This window comes from Cetorhinus maximus, chromosome 6, assembly GCF_964194155.1.
Source record: "Cetorhinus maximus chromosome 6, sCetMax3.hap1.1, whole genome shotgun sequence".
Classification (NCBI taxonomy): domain Eukaryota; kingdom Metazoa; phylum Chordata; class Chondrichthyes; order Lamniformes; family Cetorhinidae; genus Cetorhinus; species Cetorhinus maximus.
Genome location: NC_135884.1, coordinates 123291108 through 123312604, shown reverse-complemented (window position 1 = coordinate 123312604; position 21497 = coordinate 123291108). Strand labels below are relative to the sequence as shown.

The 21497-nt window shown below is 42.5% G+C and overlaps 1 protein-coding gene across 1 annotated transcript in view; it reads left to right on the top strand.

Moving 5' to 3' along the window:
• Positions 1-21497, top strand: part of klhdc4 (kelch domain containing 4) — a 99684-nt gene that overhangs the window by 14169 nt on the left and 64018 nt on the right. Inside the window, exons 3-5 of the mRNA XM_078544422.1 lie at positions 4314-4392; positions 9619-9717; positions 11603-11739. Coding sequence (XP_078400548.1) covers positions 4314-4392; positions 9619-9717; positions 11603-11739 — 315 coding nt within the window. The remainder of the gene's footprint in view (positions 1-4313; positions 4393-9618; positions 9718-11602; positions 11740-21497) is intronic.

Below are 21497 nucleotides of genomic sequence, written 5' to 3'. Positions count from 1 at the left end.
ACAAGTGAAAACAGTTTCTCCACTATTGAGCCCTTCCATAATTTTAAAGATCTCTGTTGACTTTCCTCTTAGTCTTCTCCTTTCCAGAGGACAGAGCCCTGACCTGTTAATTCTTTCCTGATAGTTACAGCCCCTCAATTCTGGTAACATTCTTGTCGTATTTCTGTTTTTCTGTGGTGGAGTATTTGGTTCAATCTTCCCAATTGGGTGATGATGTTTCATCTGTTAAAAATGATATGAATAGTGCTGGTGAAAAATTAATGTTTAATGAGTGATTTTACTGTTAGAAAAGGGAAACTGATGCAGCTATTGCTGTTTTTCACTGGTGGTAAAGACACACCGCCCTCTGACGGGAAATTCCTTGCTACGCATTAACCCAAGACGTTTCAGACATAGCATCCCCACTGTGTTAACTCTGCTCCATTTTATTTTCAAGCCTGGTAGCTATTGCAAGCTATTGCTTACCAATGTGTCATTTTTCATTTCTATTTTTCGAACAATGATGTTTTAAAGGGGGTGTGGAGCTGGGGTGGTGGCGGAGAAGGGAAGCCAAATCTGCATTTGATGTTTAAAACAATAGTGGAGCTCACCTTTTTAAGGCAGAGAAAAATTTAATGTTCGGAAATGCCTTACACTTTATCTGATTGCATGGCCTTGATTTCTAAACCGGGTTGAAAGAGTTTGTGAGAGTCTGGTAGCAGGTGGTATACCTGGACAGGTCAGGTATGTGGAAGTGATGCCAATCTTAATGGCAGGTTTATTTAAATGAGGCCGTTTTTGTCTAGAATGGCTACCTGACCAGCAGGCAGGAGTGGCAATCTAGGGGCAGGACTGGAGCCAGGGACCTGTGGGAATTGTCCCTGGCACACTGTTGGGGTAGGAAGGGAGGAAGTTCCGACATCTATCGACGAAAGAAATTGGACCTGCAGCGAACAAATCCATTTCAGATGGGATGTCTTCATATGACGTACCTTTACTGATGGATGAAGAGGCCAATCCTTGAGAGGTAGATTCTGCCACAAGAGTCGCACATGTAGCTACCAAGTGTCATTGTGGGTTATTTTGTACATTTATGTCTGTAGCTAAGCTACTGTAGTCACTGGTCATTGTGGTGGTGTATACCAGCCCACAGGAGGTGTCACCATTTTCTTCTGTCAGGCAGAAGAGTCACTGCTACCAACTAGTGATTCCCAGATGCAGTAATCGATGTCTAGAGGCTTCACGTTATGCTTGCATGCATCCTTGAAGCAGAGCTTTGGGCGTCCTACTGGTCATCTGGCCCCGGTTACCTCACCATACCGGAAGTCCTTGGGTGTGTGATACCAAAAGTCCTTGGGTATGTGACCATCTTCTAACCTGTGGTGTGCACGAGCTAATGAAGCCACCTCTGTTTGATGAGTGCTAACAAATTTGGGAGTTTTGCTTTTGAGAGAACTGCCATATTCATGATTTGTCCTGCCAGGATATACACATAATGCACCACAGACAGCGAAGATGGAAATTGTTGAGTTTCTTTTCTTGATTACTGTAGGCCATATTTCAGAGCCATACAGCAAGGGTGGGGGATTTTATCATTACTGGCGTGGGGGAATATGGATGCTCTGGTAACAATCGGAGGAATGGGAGGTGCTCTGGCAACGATCAAGAGACTGTGGCTGCAGTGGATGGAGGCTCTGGTCATCGTCAGGGGGATGGGAGGTTCTTGTCTCAATTGTAGGAAGAGGGAGGCTTTGGTTGAGATTAAAGGGAGAGAGGTTGGTGGGGGAGGAGGGCACCGTACTGCCTAAATATTATTGTTGTGCGCAGCCTATTCATTTCACTGTTCGGTACTTTACAATTTTTTTGTGTGGTTCCACTCAGACACAACTTGTGCACGATAAGTTTCAACTTGCTGTGCAGTTGCGCATCCTAGAGATAACATTAGTGGTGCAGGAGATGGGGTCTTCTCGTTGTGATCAGGAAGAAGGGAGGCTCTGCCACGATCATGGGTGGAGGGAAGCTCTATTTCAGATCCAAGGGATGGTGTGGACAGTTTCTGCTAACAATTGAAATAGTGAAACTGGGCAAGAAAGGATTCCTTGAGTTTTGGAAGAGCTCTCTGGTATGACATGGGAGCTGCTGCTGCTCCCTTACTCAGGCATTCAATTATAATGGTAGGTCATGTCCTGATATCATCATCTGCATATTTAAAATAGGACCCCACATCCTTCCTGCTGGTGTCCCACTTGATTTGGAGGTGATGAATGACAGCAAGGCTAAGGAGTGTATTTTTCCCAAAGATTACTGACGATATTGGCAACATGAAGGTTTTTATATTATGAGGAAGATACAGTTTCAAAGACATTTAGAACAATATAATTTACATATTAAAAAGAGAGAAACATATATAAAGGCTAATGAAAGGCTATGTGGAAGAAGGCCATGTAAGATCTAACAGGAGTGTGTGAAATAGCCTTAATGAAGCCTCCAGCCATGTGTACTTGAGTCTGCCATGTAACGAAACTGAAGTTGGGGAAACGCCATTTGGAATTCCACTGCCAAGTGGGTATTGTCTTAACTTGCTGGTTCTGTTTTAAATCTAAAATCTATTTTGGACCTTTGCCTTAAAGGGAGTGTAATTGGGGGCCAGGTTAATTAGGAATTTTAGGAGACATTATAGTAGTAAGTAATTGTAGTCTTATCTATGTGCTTGAAATCTTTTATTTTGTTAATAAACATTTCAATTTAATTTTTAAAATCTCTAAAGGTCTTGGTGGACTTATTACTTCTGAATTCAGTACCCACATCTTCTCGTAATAAATACAAATTGCAAAACTGTTCTGATAGCGCAACCAGGTTTCCCTTGTTGGTTTGGGCCGCCTGGCACACATCATCTGCCACGTCATAATAATGTTTAAGTTGGTGGATGGGTTGCCAATCAAGCAGACTGCTTTGTTCTGGATGGTGTCAAGTTTCTTGAGTCTTATTGGAGCTGCACTCATCTGGACAAGTGGAGAATATTCCATCACACTCCTGACTTGTACCTTGTAGATGGTGGGAGTCAGGAGGTCAGTTACACTCTGCAGAATTCCCAGCCTCTGACCTGCTCTTGTAGCCAAAGTATTTATATTTCTGGTCTAGTTCAGTTTCTGGTCAGTGGTAACCCCCCAGGATGTTGATAGTGGAGGATTCAGCGATGGTAATGTCATTAAATGTCTAGGGGAGATGGTTAGATTCTCTCTTGTTCGAGATGATCATTGCCTGGCACTTGTGTGGCCCAAATGTTACTTCCCACTTATCAGACCAAGCCTGAATATTGTCCAGGTCTTGTTGCATATGGACACGGACTGTTTCAGTATCTGAGGAGTTGTGAATGGTGCTGAACATTGTGTAATCATCAGTGAACATCCCCACTTCTGACCTTATGATGGAGGGAAGGTCATTGAAGAAACAGCTGAAGATGGTTGGACTTAGGACACTACCCTGAGGAAATCCTGCAGTGATGTCCCGAAACTGAGATGATTGACCAACAACTACAACCATCTTCCTTTGTGCTAGGTATGAATCCAACCAATCATAGAATCACAGAATTGTTACGGTGCAGAAGGAGGTCGTTTGACCCATTGTGTCTGCACTTTTCCCCCGATTCCCATTGACATCAGTTTTGCTAGGGCTCCTTGATGCCACACTCAGTCAAATGCGGCCTTGATATCAAGGACAGTCACTCTCATCTCACCTCTTCAGTTCAACTCTTTTGTCCATGTTTGGACCCAATGTAATGAGGTCTGGAGCTGAGTGCCCCTGGTGGAACCCAAACTAAGCATCAGTGAGCAGGTTATTGCTGAGTAAGTGCCACTTGATAGTACTGTTGATGACACTTTCCATCATTTTGCTGATGACCAAGAGTAGACTGATGGGGCGGTAATTGGCCGGGTTTGGTTTGTCCTGCTTTTTGTGGACAGTACATACCTGGGCAATTTTCCACATTGCCAGGTAGATGTCAGTGTTGTAGCTGTACTGGAAACAGCTTGTCTGGGGCGTGGCTAGTTCTGGAGCACAAGTCTTCAGTATTCTTGCTGTTCTTATCACTGTTACAACTAACTTAGTTTGGCTAATGCATGCTCTTATATAAATAAGTTTCTTGTATTTGGAGCAGTTTGGATAATTGAGCTGTGTTTTATATTGTGATGGGATGCTCACCCTTAATGGTTACCCAGAATGGAAAGCACACCATTTCCCAGAATTAGCATCTGTCATTTTAACAAACACGCATATTTGTTTTCTTATTATTGTAAATTAAACATTTTCTTTTTTCTTTTTCTGTTTTCTGACAGGTTGAATGCATCATTGTCACCTTACCCTGAGAAAGATGAATTAATCCTCTTTGGGGGTGAATATTTTAATGGCCAAAAGGTAAAGTATTCATTCTTTTATGATAGCACAGTTTTGGGGCTTGCCTTGGTGGATTAATAAGAAAGAAAAATCTTGTATTTATCTAACACTTTTCAGGGCTTCAGGATATCCCAAACCCAAAGTACTTCATAGCCAAAGAAGTACACTTGAAGGGCAGTTGCATTATAATTTAGGCAAGCATGGTGGCCAGTTTGCATACAATGAAGCCCACAATCAGTAATGAGATGTCTGACCAAATAATGTTTTACTGGTAATGTTGAAGGGATGAATTTTGAATAGGAAACCAGGTGAATCCATTCTTTGAATATTTCAATGGGATCTTTTGTGCACAGCCTTGAATGTTTCATATGAAGGGCAGCACCTCTGAAAATACAACTGTGCCTCAGTGCTCCATTGAAACGTCAATCCAAGTCTCTAGATTGAAGCTTGAACTTGCAACCTTCTACCTCAGAGGCAAGCATACCTCTGAGCCATGGCAAGGGATTATAATGTTAGATTAAATCTTTCTAGAGCTGATGAGTGCAAAAAGGCTAGCTTTTTTTATCGATACAAAATATTGAATAAATCTTGTCAGAAATATTCAAAGTATAGGTTTACCTTAACTTCCAGTTCATCCGTATAATCCTCTTAAGGAGTGAAGAATGACTGTATTTTTGATAAACCACAACATTGTCTTAGTACATAGGTGACAAGTCATTTCATTTCAAAAATAATTAATTGTGTGGAACACTTTGAGATGTGATAAAGCAGGATATCAATGCATGTATTATTACTATATAATATTTGGGTAATTCCACAAAAATATGTGTGCATCTCCAGCTGATGAAGGTGTTACAAGTGATGGAGTCTCAAAAAAGATTTACTTTTGAAGGGGTCTGCAAAACATGAGCCAATACTTATCGTCAGTGATTTCAGCTTATAGTTCTGTTGATAGAGGTTGAGGCCCTCACACTGAACCATAGCTGGATAGATCAGATGAGTAATTATTTTAAATTCTGTAATGAGAAGTGTACAGTTAGTAATATATAAATGGATGAAGTTAAGTGTGATCCAAATAACTAGACATTAAGAAAGAACAAACCCTAAAAAGTATTTATAGCACCTTTCATGATCTTAGGACATCCCAAAGCGCTTTATATCAATGATGCACTTTTGAAGCATAGTCACTGTTGTAATGTAGGGAAACATAATATGTTTCAGGGATGATTTAGAGTATATTGTTTCTGGGATAGGAGAGAGCAGAATGCGAGATTGATATTAGAGGTTAGTTATAAACAAGCTTAGTGCAGTTATCTAAATTCTCCTACAATTGAATTTTGAGGAAAGATGGGAAGACCATTGGGCCCGTTGAATGCCTTTTCATGTGAAAAATGATGGACAGGGAAGAAACTACTGTTCCACATAATTGTGATGTCTTGTGCATCACAATAAGGTACACACCCCTACTCCACTTGGAAGCTGTGTAATTGCTTGAAAAAAGTGAAAAATTATATAAAAAGCCAGGCCAGGGGGAAAAAATCTGGAAAATTCCTTTCCTAACCCTTTAGGCAATCACAACTAATCTTGGAGATCGCTCTGACCCTGATTAATGGACCTAATTCTTCTATTAGGTGATCTCCGCTTCAATCAGAACCTGGCCTAAATGTCACTTGAAGGAGTTCAAAGAAATCAGCATTCCCTGCACGTTCCATAGGTCCACTATTCTCTTAGAAAAGAACCCCATCTTAACATTGAACCCAATTGTACCTTGACATCGCTTGAGATTATAAATATTGATCCTCCCTAACCTATTTAGTTGAAACAAATTGCCTAGACAAACGTGACCTGATCTGTCATGCTATAAACTGTGATCAAATCACCCCCATAGTCTAATCTTCTCAAGTGTTTAGACTCAGCTTTTTGGACCTATCCTAATAACTAAGATGCTTTAAATTGGGAATTAACCTTGTGGCCCTGCTCTGCACCCTTTCCACATCAATATCACCCATCATGTGGGGGGATCAAAATTGGATACAGTATTATAACTGAGGCCTAATCAAGGTCTTGTACAGTCACAAAATAATACGCTTTGTTTTATAATGAATTGCCCTGTAAGTTAACCCTATCATTCTATTTGCCCAACATATTGCTTCATGACATTGGTAATGAATCTTTCAATATCTGTGCACTAGTAAGCTAAAATGTCATTCTTTCAACATCAGCTTTCCATGAAGGGTGTATGTATGTTCAGCATTCACTTTGCACAAATGGATGACATTGCACAGTTCTAAATTAAACATCACTTGTGAGTAACAGGCGCAATCCTCAGCACATCTAGTTCTTCTTGTAGTGGTCGAGCATGATCTGCAGCCCTGATTGGTACACATCTAAATATCATCTGTAAATTTGAAGATCGTTCCCCTAATACCAACCGTTAGATCATTTGTGACACTGAGCTTGCAACTGTTTTTCCTCTCCATCATAAAGATCATCTCCATGACATCACCCAATTCCACCTCTGCCACAGCTCATATGCTGCTGAACCTTCATTCATGTATTTTTCTCCAGACTATAATATTCTGATGCCCTCCTGGCTTCCCATCTCCTGCCATCTATAATTTTAAACTCATCTGCCCTTCCCCTAACTCACACTAAGTCCCAGTCATCCATCACCCCAGTGCCCACAGAACTAAAGTGGCTTGTAGTCCACAAAAGCTTTGATTTAAGATTACTCCTCCTCATATTCATCCACTACTTCCTTACAACCAACTTTTCAGCATCAAGACTCTGGAATTTCCCCCCTAAACCTCTCCTTTAAGATTCTCCTTTAACCTACCTCTTTGACCAAGCTTTTAATCACCTGCCTTAATTATCCATTTTTGGATTGGTGTCAATTTTTGTTAGCTTGCATTCATGTGAAGTGTTTTGGGACACTATACTACATCGAAGGTACTAAATGAATTCAGTTTTTGAGAAATTCCAGCATTAAAATTGAAAGGTTCTTAGCTCTTGAGAAATTTCTTAAACCGCGAAAGAGGATATCAACAATCATACCCCCCCCCCCCCGCCCCTGCCCATAGTGGTATTGGCGGATTGCTGCACAGCACTTGCAGAGACCAGGTCTCCTTTTTACATTGAATGCACCATCCATGGTATCATGTGGTACTACCACGGTGCTTAGATAAAATAAGAACAGCTCTGACAACTAAAAGCTCAACAGCCAAGAGGCACTGTGGACCATCGAGGCCAGCAGAATTATATACCACTACGATCTAACCACAAAACCAAGCACAATGTTCATTTCTTCTTCACCATCAAGCCAGATATCCAACCCTGGTTCAAAAGGGGATGTAAAAGAACAAAAGGAAGAGCAGGACAACATGTAAAAATGAGGTGACCAACCTTTGAAGCTACAACAGAAAACCATATCCAAGCTAGTCAACAAAAACAACATGCTATAGACAGAGCGAAGTGATCCTATAAACAACAGATGAGGTCAAAAATTCTGCAGTCCTACCATATCCAGTCATGTATGACGGTGTGCAATTAAGCAATTAATGGGAGGAGGCCTCCTGTCCTCCACGATGGTGGAGCTCAGTATGCGAGCCCAAAAGACAAGACTAAAGTGTTTACAACCATGCTCAGCCAGGCCTAGAATGAATGATCCTTCTCTGCTTCCTACCATAGATGCCAACTCTGCAAAGGATAATGGTGTGCATACTCAAATATTGCAATTAGCTTTCCCAGTTTAGAAACTTTATGATAAATTGATGTTAGAAGAGAGAAGCATTTTCGGGGATACTATATTTTGATGTTATAAGTTTGTAATGGTTTCAGTCCATTGCATCTCACTTCTAAGAGCTTCCAAGGTTATTGATTTTAAAAAAGGAAGATTTAGCACTTATACAGCGCCTTTCACAAGGCTGTCCCAAAATGCTTTACAGCAGAACTAATTGTGAAACGTAGTCACTGTTTCAAGGCCCCACAAAAGTTTGATAATGATGATAATTGTCGTTTCAATGATGATTTGAGCAATAACTATTAATCTGGACACTGAAAGAACTCTCCTGTTCTTCTTTGAATAGTGCCATGTGATCCTTAACGGCCACCATGGAGGGCACCTCGGTTTAAAGTTTCATCTGAAAGACAGCACCTCCGTAATTGCCGCCACGGGTGCTTGTGTAACTTGTATGTTGTATTTCTAAAATTGTCAAGATTATTAGTTGTGAAATTTCCAATTGTGAGGCAAATGCCTGACATGTTAACCAATTCTAAAAACATAGAGACAGTTAATGGTGGCATTTGTCACTTGTGCCACAGGGAGCAGCCAAGTGGCTTTGCTATAATTTTCCCTTGACTTTCACCCTGTTTCTGCATTTCTCGTTTGTTGTCTTATATCTGTAGCATTTATAAGTGTCCTCTCTTGTTGAACAAGTGAATTCAATAGAAATGTCAGAAATTACTCATTCCTTGCATACGCCATTCCATACATGCACTTCATACATTTGACAGTAAAATTTATGCTCATCTGGACTAATGTGCTAAATTTCAATTAATAAATAGTATTTAGTTTTTGAATTCTGTTACTATTGCTGGATGCCTGTCTATGTTTACTTCAATGACAAGAAACTGGTGATGCATCCATCAGAGGTATCATCTGATCAGGTCCTTTTGTGAGATGATGTGAATATTTGTGAGGTTACCTTTTGTATTGCGCAAAAAAAATCTCTCTGAAAGAGTACGCCGATTGATAAATTTTTGGAAGCCTTTTTTTAAATGAGTACATTACATTGAAGTGTGAAGGGTAATTTAATAGAAACTTGTAATTTTAAAAATCCTAAGAACAGTTGGATAGGATTTGGCTTAATATCACTTCCTATTTCCGGTCACTCAATCTTTGAATTACAAGATTCTCCTGGCAGAAAACTGATGGGATCGGGTTGCCTGCTAACTTCACTATCCATTGAAGTTGGGGGCAAGGTGAGGGGCAGTGGAGGAGTGTAAAACTGATGACCGATCTAAACTTGTCAGTTTCCTACCGAGTGGGTTAGGTTAAAATTAGCTCAAAGTGTTTGTCTAGATTGAGAGAAGATTAAAGGAATATATTTGTTAAGGTGTTCTTCCCTGTCAGAAGCTGAAGAGCAGTCATGGCCTTGTTCACTTGGGAATTGGTGCATGCTGGAATGGGGTGGAAAAAATGATATATAAGTGATAATAGGTTTGTTGATCTTTTCCTACTATTTGCAGACTTTTCTCTACGATGAACTATATCTGTACAACATCAAGAAGAACTCATGGACAAAACTTGAAATCCCAAACCCACCAGCTCCTCGCTCTGCCCATCAGGTAAACTTGGGAAAATAAATGTGGGCAGGAAGGGAGCTAGGGTGTTGTTTTTGCCCCTCTTAGAGATTTGGATCTTTAAGCAATTATGATGGTATGCAAGCAAGATGCTGATCATGTGTAATATTTTACCAGTCAAAAAGCTTTAATAGCTTTTACTTTATCAAAGTGGGGACTTCATGCAGTTTTGTTTTGTATGCTTTCTTTTCAACTTGATATTCATTAATTGTGGGTTTGGCAGTACTATTTTAACTTAATCCTCACTAATATTTTGAAAAATATTTGGGGGGAATTGTAACTTTTTCAGAAAAGGAAAGTGAGAACAGTTGCATTTGTCAAATGTACTTGGGTCTTATCAGCCACTTCTCAACCACAAAAAGACCTTTTGCCTCACATTCTGAATATATTGGTGCCAAATGATGGTCTTAATCAGATACGTTGGAAGTAATTTCCAATGGACCCTAACCTTCTGATTCAGGCTGTGCGAGATCTGGGCAGTGCAGCACATCCTTGGGCCTAGCATTGAGGGCAGTAGAGTTGCAGGATAGGAAGCCGTGCCTCTTTTTTACGGCACTAGCTGCCGTAAGCCAGGTAAGACGGTCCTGCCAGGTTTAAAGGTTCTTGACAAACCAGGGAGAAGGTAAGTGGGTAGGAATGCGAAGCAGGGGTTGAAGTGTCAGGTTGGGCCTTTGTGGGGGAGGGGGTGTGGGGGAGAGGGGTGCAACATTGGGCCATGCCTTGGAGGTGGGGTGTCAGGTCAGGCCTTAGGAGGGGCAGGAGGTGCAGTGTCAGGTCAGGGGTTGGGGAGAGGGGTGCAATGTCGGGTCGGGCTTTGGAGGTGGGGTGTCAGGTCGGGCCTTGGGGGGGAGGGGCATGTGGTGCAGTGTCAGGTTGGACCTTGGGTAGCCGGGGGTGGGTGCTGGAGATTGTCAGGCGGGGCCTTGTTGGGGGAGGAGTGTCGGGTTGGGACTTAGGGAGGGTTGGAGGGGGGTGGGAGTGAGAGTTGGATCTGTTGTTTGTTGGGGGGGGGAGTCGGGCCTGGTGGGTGCATGGGGGTGGTGTGAATTCCTGTGGCGGTGGGGGGAAATCCTGTGGGTTGGGGAGTTTCCGTCAGGGGTTGTAGTCCGTTGGGACTGGGGGAGAGTCCATTGGAGGTTGGAGTCCTCTGGGGGGTTGGGGGAGTCCTGTGTCAGGGGGGATGGAGATGGGCAGGCCCCATTGAGGGGTAATCCCGTGGGGGTTGATAGCCAGGGTGTGGGGGGAGTCTTGTTGGGGGTAGGTGTGGGACCGTACAAGAGTTATGCAGAAGCTAGAATTGGTTTCAGTTTGCTAACTACTTCTGGGTAACGATTGATGTAAGACTATTGGAACCATCCAAAGTTTGCAATTTAAATCACATTTTCAGATGGTTCCCGGTGCAGGGCAATTGCCCATGGGAGATTTGCACTTCCCAGGCAATTGCCACGAAAATCTTACCTACAAACTTTCGGGGGTAGGTTTCCCAGCGCATCTGTGGGGGTACCCCTCAAATATGACACTCTGGAGCTTGGAAGTTACAGCCTTATGTTTCAGTGTTGATATGTTCCATTAAGGGAGAGCTTACAGCATGAAGTTAAGCTGCACTCTTGCTAATGGAGATGTTCCTTGTCTCAGTTTGGTACCTCTTCTCTTAGCTTTAGATCAGGAACTTTGAAGATTGAGTTTAAATTCAAGGCACAATGAAAGATTTATTTTATAATGTATAAGAAAAAATTGATATCCTTTCACCATGCATTGTCACTACTACATGCTGCACTGCCATGCTTTCTCCAATAATGCGTAAAGAGTTCAGTATTACACAGGATGTTGTACAAATGTTAGTGTAACATTTATTTTGTTACCGTGGCAGGCTGTGGTGGTTTCTCAAAATGGTGGACAACTTTGGGTGTTTGGAGGAGAATTTGCATCCCCTAATGGTGAACAGTTTTACCATTATAAGGACCTTTGGGTGTTGCATCTTGCGAGTAAGACATGGGAACAAATCAAGTAAGAACTAATTTGTACCTGGTTGCACTATTATAGAAAAAAGTTTCTAATTTTTTTGTTGACTACATTAGTGCTGTATTGTTTAACCATTCAATGCTTTGACTGAAAACTGGTCTTTGCCATTGTATTTCAACTAATCAGAATCTAAGGATGGGATTTTCTAGCCCTGACAACGGCGGGCATCATCACATGTGGGATTGCAAAACTTGGAGAGCTGTTAAAAGCCAATGGCTTTCTAAATTTTCCTGTTCTGTCAGCGACAATGCCCACTGTCTTGGGGCCGGAAAATTCCAGCTTAACTTTTCTTATGTAGACCCTGCTTCACAAACAGCTGATGGGTATCAGAAGGTGCAAAGCTGAGGCTAGAAAAAGATAGACTTTTTTAAAATAAGAAGTATGGATATTTCAGTAGCCTTTAACCTATCTTGCATATGCTTTAAGGTAATCTTTTTTACTGGTGTCCCTGTTTTAAAGTGCGTTCAAATAGCATGTTTTTGTTTTAGCGCAGATGGAAAATTAGCACTATTGGGGTACGTTCCTGCTGCCATTTTCATTTTAGTGCAGTTACTGAACATGGTCTGTTTTTTTTTTAAGCAGTTTATTGCTGTTTCATCACTTCTCTCCCTGACCCTCATGCTTGCCACCTCTCTGCTTACTGACTTAGCGCCTCCCTTACCAACTGTCCTGCTTGCTGACTTTGCCGCTCGCTGACTTTGCCACTCATCGATCCTCCCACTTGTCTATTTCCTCCCTGGCCCCCCCCCGCTCACTGACCTTCCAGCTCGCCGCTTCCTCCCTAACCCTCCCACTTGCCAGTTCCTTCTCCAAACTTCCCACTCCCCACACGTCCTGCTTGCTGCTTCTCCCTGATCCTCCCCCACCCGTCCTCCCATTTGCAGCACCACTTGCTCACTCGCCCGCTCCCTCTCGTTGCCACTCTCCTGGAATGACGGTTCGGGAGAAGGAAGTGATGAGCGAGAGGAAATAACAAAGGAAAGTAGCGAGCACTGCTAGACCGACCCATGATCAGGCATCTGCACACTGCTATCTTAGCTCCAATGCAGCACAAGCGGAATCCTCCTGATGTATCAGTGCTGAAGTGGAGGCTCAGACAGAGGCCATGAGATCCTTGGCTGCCAACATGCAAGCACAGACCGCTGCTATCCAGGCACAGTCACTGCTGGATCTCAGTGCTTGACAATGCATTCAGGCTCTTACAGAACTCAGTGCTCCAGCAGATTACGAGAATTACTAAGATACTTTGTGAGAGCAGCACCGGAAACTTGGAGCTCTCGCGGTCCAGAGCTGCTTTTAGCCAGATATCAATGGATTTGTTGAGTGGGCGGAGAAGTGGCAAATTGAATTCAATCCGGAAAAGTGAGGTAATACATTTGAGAAGGGCAGACAGTTCTGGCCACCACATTACTGGAAGGACATAATTGCTCTAGAGTGAGTGCAGGGGAGATTTACAAGAATGTTGCCAGGGCTTGAAAATTACTGCTATAAGGAGAGATTGGATAGGCTAGGGTTGTTTACTTTAGAATAGAAGAGGCTAATGGGTGACCTAATTGAGATGTACAAAATTATGGGGGGCCTAGATAGGGTAAACAGGAAAGACTTGTTTCCCTGAGCTGAAGGGTCGACTACTAAGGGGGATAGATTTAAGATGATTGGTAGAAGGTTTAGAGGGGACATGAGGAAAAACCTTTTCACCCAGAGGGTGGTGGTCACCTGGATTTCACTGCCTAAATTGGTGGTTGAGGCTAAAATGCTCAACTCATTTAAAATGTACCTGGATCTGCATCTGAAGTGCTGTAACCTGCAAGGCTATGGACCAGGTGCTGGAAAGTGGGATTAAAAATGAGCAGCTAATTTATGTTTTCTCTTTTTGGCTGGCGCAGACACAATGGGCTGAATGGCCTCTTTCTGCACCATAACCTTTCCATGGTTCTATGACTGGAGGCTAGCTGGCCATATTACCAATGCACCAAGCATTTTGGTGTGCATGTTTATCAGCGTTTTCCTACAGTCCACCTCAGTGAGGTTCTCATCTCACTCTCGTGCAGCAGAGCTGGTGTGTGACCTCGCTTATCAGCCAGTTCGTGCGCACATGCCCCTGGCCTTGTTGCAGCCCAGTGAATCACCATGTGCAGATAATAGCTCTAAACTAGTCTCTTAACTATTGGGCAGTGCCAATATGTAACTTGTGGTGGTCTTGACCATTAAGTTGAGTGACGGTGCTTCTTTCTTAGCGCTCTCTTCCTCATCTCGCCCTTCCATGTGAGGCTGCAACAGCTAGGCAGCTGGCAATTTCTAGCATAAGAGGAGAGTAAGGGTGAGGAAAGTGGGATGAGCCGGAAAGCAGGTGGTCAACGGCCACTACAACTGCAGTTTCCGTTTCATGGCTTTCACTTGTGGAGACTGCATATGGCCTTGCAGAATGCGTAAACCCAGGAAGAGCAAAGTGCAAATGTGGCAGCAGTTTCCATATGTTAGTATACAAGGATTCAGATTGGCTAACAGCTGTATTATGGGATAAATATAGCCATCTGAAGTGGTCCATCATCCTAGAAGTTGAAGGGAAATTGCCTATACATATTCTTGTGCTTATCAGCTCTGTTCTTATATTTGAAACTTTGATAGCAATTTACGTAATTTAGCACTGTTCATGTGGGAGAAGATCTCAAGGCACTTAATGAGGAGAAAGTGGATATGGGAGACTGGTTTGTGCATAGCAAGGCCCGCTAAATAGCAATAAGATAATATCCAGGGAATTAGCTTTATTGATGTTAGTTGAGGGATAAATATTTGCCCAGCACACCAGGGAGAACTTCCCTGCTCTTCTTTGAGATATTTTCCCTCCACTTGAGAGAGCAGATGGGACCTCTGTTTAATGTCTCCTTCAAAAGATGATACCTCCAACAGTGCAAAAGATGACACCTCCAACAGTGCAGCAACTCCTCAGTACTGCATCGTGATAGCCTTCTCATTGTTCGAGTCTGTCCAAGCTATAAATGATTTTGTTGCTCTCTGTGGGTGCTCTCATCACTGAAGAGCCTGATGCAGGACTGGCATGGACATTTACAGAACTGGCAGTTCAACATTTTCATTGGTGCTTGGGGGAGCTTCTGCAGCTGCGCCACGTCTGGCCTTCCATTGGGCATGCCGAATGTTGTGAGTTTGGTGTAGATGGTCTTCAGAACATGCTGAACCAAATTTCAGTGCTTGCTGAGACAGTTCTTCCTAGAAGACCTGTTTGGTGATTCTGTAATAATCCATGTGGGAGAAATGGTCTGCTCATCTATGTTGGATTTTCTGGATGCTGGTCTCCATGTTGCTGAGTCCAGCACGATGGAGGACTTCATTTGTGATTTTGTCCTGCCACTGAATTTTCGTCATGGACCTCAGTTGTCAGGTGCTGGAAGCGTTCAAGAGTTTTGATGTAGCGTCAATTGCAGACCCAGGATTCAGCACCATACAGCAGGGTGGTTAGGACAATGCCCTGGTAGGGTTTGATTTTTGTCTTCAGCTTAATGCCATGCTGCTTCCAGATAGGATCATGGAGTCAGCCAGAGGAAGAATTTGCCGTAGTCTGGATGCCTTCCTTGTGGCCAGCTTAAGCACAGTCATCTGCATACAGAAATTCTCTGATTACTGTCTCTGTGATTTTGGTATAGTCTGGAATCTGGAGGGATTGAAGGATTTTCTGGATGTGTGAACTGATATCTTCGTCAATAGTGGCATCCCTAGAAAGCAGTCCATCAAGGTATGAGAATTTTTCTACTGGTGCCATCAACGGTTTGTCTGGTGCCTCATAGTATGTGTCTGGTGCTAGCTGAAGCATACCCTTGGTCTTGGAGATCTCATTTGGAGATGAGAGTTTTTGGCAGCACTCGAGAATTTGCCGTAGTCGGGATGCCTTCCTTGTGGCCAGCTTAAGCACAGTCATCTGCATACAGAAATTCTCTGATTACTGTCTCTGTGATTTTGGTAGAATCTGGAGGAATTGAAGAGTTTCTGTGCTTTGAGGCACATCAGCCTCTACGCATATCTCTGGAAAAATGGGCTTAAATCAGTTACCTTCTGACTCAGGGAGAGTGCTACCATTGAACCATGTTGCTCCCCTGAGGCAATGTGTCCTACAGGAAGGTGAGAGAGGGGTTGGAAATTCTTTTCTCCATCAGCATCTGCTGTCCGTCCCTTCTCAGTGTGTTATTTGAATAAGTAATTGAGTAATACTGTGTAAGGTCTCTGTTCGATTCCATTCCTGATCTGTGCAGAGTAAACTTATCTGAGCCATGCAACCAGTCAGAGCACCACAGACGTCACAGCATGGCATGGCTGAAAGAGGGATAGGTAAAGTGGTAGGATATTTAGGTAGAGAGTTCTGATACTCCAAATTAGTGTCATTGAAACATTGATTTTGGAAAGACATTTGATAAGGTGCTGTATAGAAGGGTTGATAAAACTAGGGCTTACAATGGCTCAACTCTTGTAGGAGTCGACAAAGTCCCACATTAGAGATTAGTGTGTAAAATTAAAGTGCATGGGATTGGGGGTAGTGTATTGAGATGGATAGAAAACTGGTTGGCAGACAGGAAACAAAGAGTAGGAATAAACAGGTCTTTTTCTGAATGGCAGGCAGTGACTAGTGGGTGACCACAGGGATCGGTGCTGAGACCCCAGCTATTCACAATATATATTAATGATTTAGATGAGGGAACTAAATGTAATATCTCCAAATTTGCAGATGACACAAAGTTGGGTGGGAGGGTGATCTGTGAGGAGGATGCAGAGATGCTTCAGTGTGATTTGGACAAGTTGAGTGAGTGGGCAAAAGCATGGCAGATGCTATATAATGTGGATAAATGTGAGGTTATCCACTTTGGTAGCAAAAACAGGAAGGCAGATTATTGTCTGAATGGCTATAAATTGAGAGAGTGGAATGTGCAATGAGACCTGGGTGTCCTCATACACCAGTCGCTGAAGGTAAGCATGCAGGTGCAGCAGGCGGTAAAGAAGGCAAATGGAATGTTGGCCTTCATAGCGAGAGGACTCGAGTACAGGAGCAGGGATGTCTTGCTGCAGTTATACAGGGCCTTGGTGAGACCACACCTGGAATATTGTATGCAGTTTTAGTCTCCTTATCTGAGGAAGGATGTACTTGCTATAGAGGGAGTACAGCGAAGGTTTACCAGACTGATTCCTGGGATGGCGGGACTGACTTATGAGGAGAGATTGAGTTGGTAAGGATTATATTCGCTGGAGTTCAGAAGAATGAGGGGGGATCTCATAGAAACTTATAAAATTCTAACAGGACTAGACAGGGTGGATGCAGGAAGGACGTTCCTTATGGCGGGTGAGTCCAGAACCAAGGGTCATAGTCTCTGGTTACGGGGTGGACCATTTAAGACAGAAATGAAGAGAAATTTCTTCACCCAGAGAGTGGTGAGCCTGTGGAATTCGCTACCACAGAAAGTTGAGGCCAAAACATTGTATGTTTTCAAGAAGGAGTAAGATATAGCTCTTGAGGCGAAAGGGATCAAAGGATATGGGGAGAAAGTGGGAGCAGGCTATTGAGTTGGATGATCAGCCATGATCATAATGAATGGCGGAGCAGGCTCGAAGGGCCAAATGGTCTACTCATGCTCCTATTTTCTGTTTCTATGTAATGCTCTCTAGCAGCTCTGAACCTTGACGGCCCAATTTTGGACTTGCACCACTTTGTCATGGGTGGCAGAAATCTGGGCTGGCTGACTGAGAGGTACCGGCAAGGGCTGGGATGAGCATGAGAAGTGAGTGAAGGTGCATAAGACTGCAACTTACTGTCATTCGGAGTGGCCTCGGTAGCACTGGCTCTGGCACTTTTGTCCATGATCCTTAGGATCATCTGCTCGAGGGCATTGAAAGGAGGGATTATTTAGGGTCCTCTGCAACCTCCTGCTGCAGAAGAAAGGACAGAAAGTCAGTGAATATGTATCAGTGTGTTTGTTGGTGTGCCTGAATAGCTGAAGGCAGTGAGAGGTTGGTGTGAGGCAAGCAGTATTGGTAGATATATGAAGGTGAGGTGTAGTGTAAGGATCTTAGGGGTGAATTCTGAGTGTCAGGATGTGCTGCTGGTTGAGTAATAAAAAAAAATCATTCACGGGATGTGGGCTTTGCTGGCTGGGCCAGCATTTATTGCCCATCCCTAGTTGCTCTTGAGAAGGTGGTGGTGCATTGAGCAGTGGGATATATTTGTGATGTGATGGGTGTGAATTGTGATGCACAAATACATTCACTCACCATATCCACTTGAGTGAGACTATTAAACTTTTTGTGGCACTGCTGCCAGGTTTGTGGTACCGTGCTATTGACATTCACAACCTTCACCACTTGCTTCTGAAATCTGGGAGTCATCTCCTTCCCTTGGTGTGCCATTGTTTCTCCCTGAATAGCCAATAACAATTATTCCGCAGCCTGCAGTGCATTGATGCAGCTTCCCTTTTATAGGGACTGTGCCTTTAAAAAGGAAGGCTTGGAGCAATTGGTTTCTGAACAAAGCTGCTCAGTCCCCTAGAATGTGCTGCATTGGTAGCAGCTTGTGGCCATGCTATATTCATGGAAATCAAATGGGTAGACAATGTTGTGGTAAAAACAATAAACCAACACTCTGAGCCTGTGAGCTTCAAGTAAAGATTTTAATTCAAGCATGTGCTGGGAGAGATGAATCCTGGCTGGGCTTCATGGTCTCGCTCTCTGATACAAAATCTGTGCAACCAGTTTGTAACTTTTAGATATCACATTTCACTACACAGCTTGGTACAACCTTCAGTATTTTAGCAGATACATCACAAAACCTAATTAATGAGCTGGACAATTCAAGCTCACAGATGTTTGCTGTTATCTTTTGGCCTCGGGATGTCTGTGAGTGTCTGGTGTCTAATAGCTCCCGCCTGTTCTCTTATTGCCCTAACAGTTGTTTACTCAGTCTGTGACGGTCATTAAATTTTACAACTTGTACTCTTAGCCAGTTTCCCACAGTAACTGGCAACATACCCATCATGCCTAAAGTATTGGCTACATTTCCCATCACGCTTAGAAAGAGCTCTCATAACTACATTGTCTACTCAAAGGCGATTAATATCAACAAATATGAAATCATTTTAGCTATCTCACTTTAACAAATTTTGTGTCTTATCAACCACATTTCCAATGCGCAGGTGTTTTTTGACTCGCTCATGGAATGTGGGCATTGCTGGCTAGACCAGCATTTATTGACCATCGCTAATTGCCCTTGAGAAGGTGGCGGTGAGTTGCCTTCTTGAACTGCTACAGTCCATGTGATGTAGGTACACCCTCAGTGCTGTTAGGGAGGGAGTCCCAGTATTTTGATCCAGTGACAGTGAAGGAACGATGATACATTCCTAAGTCAGAATGGTGAGTGGCTTGGAGGGGAACTTCCAGGTGGTGGTGTTCCTAAGTGTCTGCTGCCCTTATCCTTCTAGATGGTAGCCTTAGAGTCACAGAGGTCTTCAGCACAGAAAAAGGCCCTTCGGCCCATCGAGTCTGCACCGGTCAAACAAGGACCTAACTATTCTGATCCCATTTTCCAGCATGAAGCCCATAGCCTTGTATGCCATGGCATCGCAAGTGCATATCCAAATACTTCTTAAATGTTATGAGGGTTTCTGCCCCTACTATCCTTTCAGGCAGTGAGTTCCAGATTTCCACCACCCTCTGGGTGAAAAAATTCTTCCTCACATCCCCTCTAAACCTACTGCCCCCTGGTTATTGATCATGTTTTTCTATTATATTTTTGAGTAAAGATTGCTTTATCTTTTCTACTGCTATGATAAGCTAATTGGTCTATAGTTCCCTGGAATTATTCCATCTTTTTTAAATATAGAAATAACGTTAGCTGTCCGTCAGTCACCTGGCATTATTCTTTTCTCTAATGACTTTTATTGAATAGATCCAGTGCTATCTCTTTCCAAACTCCTTTTAATATGTGCAGATGCAATCCATCCAGACCAAGAACTTTATCCTTTCTGAGTTTGATGAGTTTATCAATTATCTCCCTCCTCCATTTCTACCTCAAATACCTTTATAGCTTTTTTGATTTCTTCTTCATATCATGCCCACCATATTAGTCTCTCTGGTAAATACCGAGACACAGTGATTATTTAATATTTCTGCCATTTTGCTGTCGTTACCTGTGAGTTTATTGTGTATCTCTAAACAGCCCTATCCCTATCCTGATTTTTCTTTTGTTACTTATGTGCCTGTAGATTACTATTAATTTTTATATTCCCTAATAATTTAATTTTGTATTTTCTCTTTGACTTAATTTTTCTGACTGCTTTCCTAACAGTTTTATATTCCTTTTTGTCATTCTCTTATTTGTCTACACACTCAGCGTATGTCATTTTCATTAAGTTAAATTTTGCACTTATTCCATTATTCATCCAGGGTGTGTCATTACTCGCTAGTTTGCTTTTCAAAGGCTATGTTTCTCCTGGTCCCAGTTTTGAATCACAAATAACCACAAAAATTTTGAGACAATTTAATTGTTTAACTTTTTCTCTGGGATAAAGTGCCCAAAACCTAGTGAATCTAGATGTCTATTTTGCTTGGTTCTGTTCAATTTAATTTGAGTTTGCCTGATTCATAATTTATAGCCTGAGAGATATAGTATTAAGTTATTTAGTTAGGGTTATTTGTCTGTCTGTGTATTAGTGATTACTGAAGTATGCAGCATCTTGTGCTGTGAGTGAACTTATCAACAGGATAAGGAGTTTATTGTTCATCCTGGGCAAGTTGCCTCCCCAATTACCTTGTGGACAAATTGATAGTTTGGTTCATAAGTAGCATGCGCTTCCCTATGAGAGTGTTTAAAAAGCGACTACGTCATAATTAGGTTAGATCTGTTTAATTATTTTTGCTGATAATATTGACAAATAAGATAACCTACCACCTGGGAAATCATGGATATGATGTCACATCTTCCCCAGTTTAGTGGATTTTTAAAATTTGACATTCATTTACAAAAGGCACACAAGAAAAATAGAAAACCACACAAAAGCACTAATAAACATTTGTTTAGAATAGATGGTATCACCTAACATATAACAACACTTGATCTGAATTAAAAACCAGACATTCTAAATTTGAAATGACAATCACAGCATCGACACATTTGAATACCTCTGCCATTTGATGAGATTTTTGGTGGAGAGAATAGAAGTAATCTTGTGTAAAGTTGAACTGTTTTTGGATGCTAGTTAGGGAATAATTGTATGTGATTAAGATATACAGTCCAAAAATCAAAGGTCTTTACAAGCCTGATTTCCAATCCTCTTATGGCTGTAGGCTAATTATCCCCACCAGGGATAGAATCTAGGCCCAAGGAACAGCCAACAATATCCAAGCAAAAGGCCCGCCTGTAATGGTAATACCTCCCTCTTAGTCTTGATTCTGCCATTCAGGTAACACAAGGGTTGAATCTCACAATCGCTTGTCTACTGGGTCACAAGAAATGTCAAGCACCACTGTAAATGCTTGGGCAATAGAAGGAATCTACCCATGTTTCCCTTTTTGAAAATTCATTCTTGGGATGTGGGCGTTGCTGGCTGGGCCAGCATTTATTGCCCTGAGAAGGCAGTGGTGAGCTGCCTTCTTGAAATGCTGCAGTCCATGTGGTGTAGGTACACCCACAGCGCTGTTCGGGAGTTCCAGGATTTTGACCCAGCAACAGTGAAGGAATGGCAATATATTTC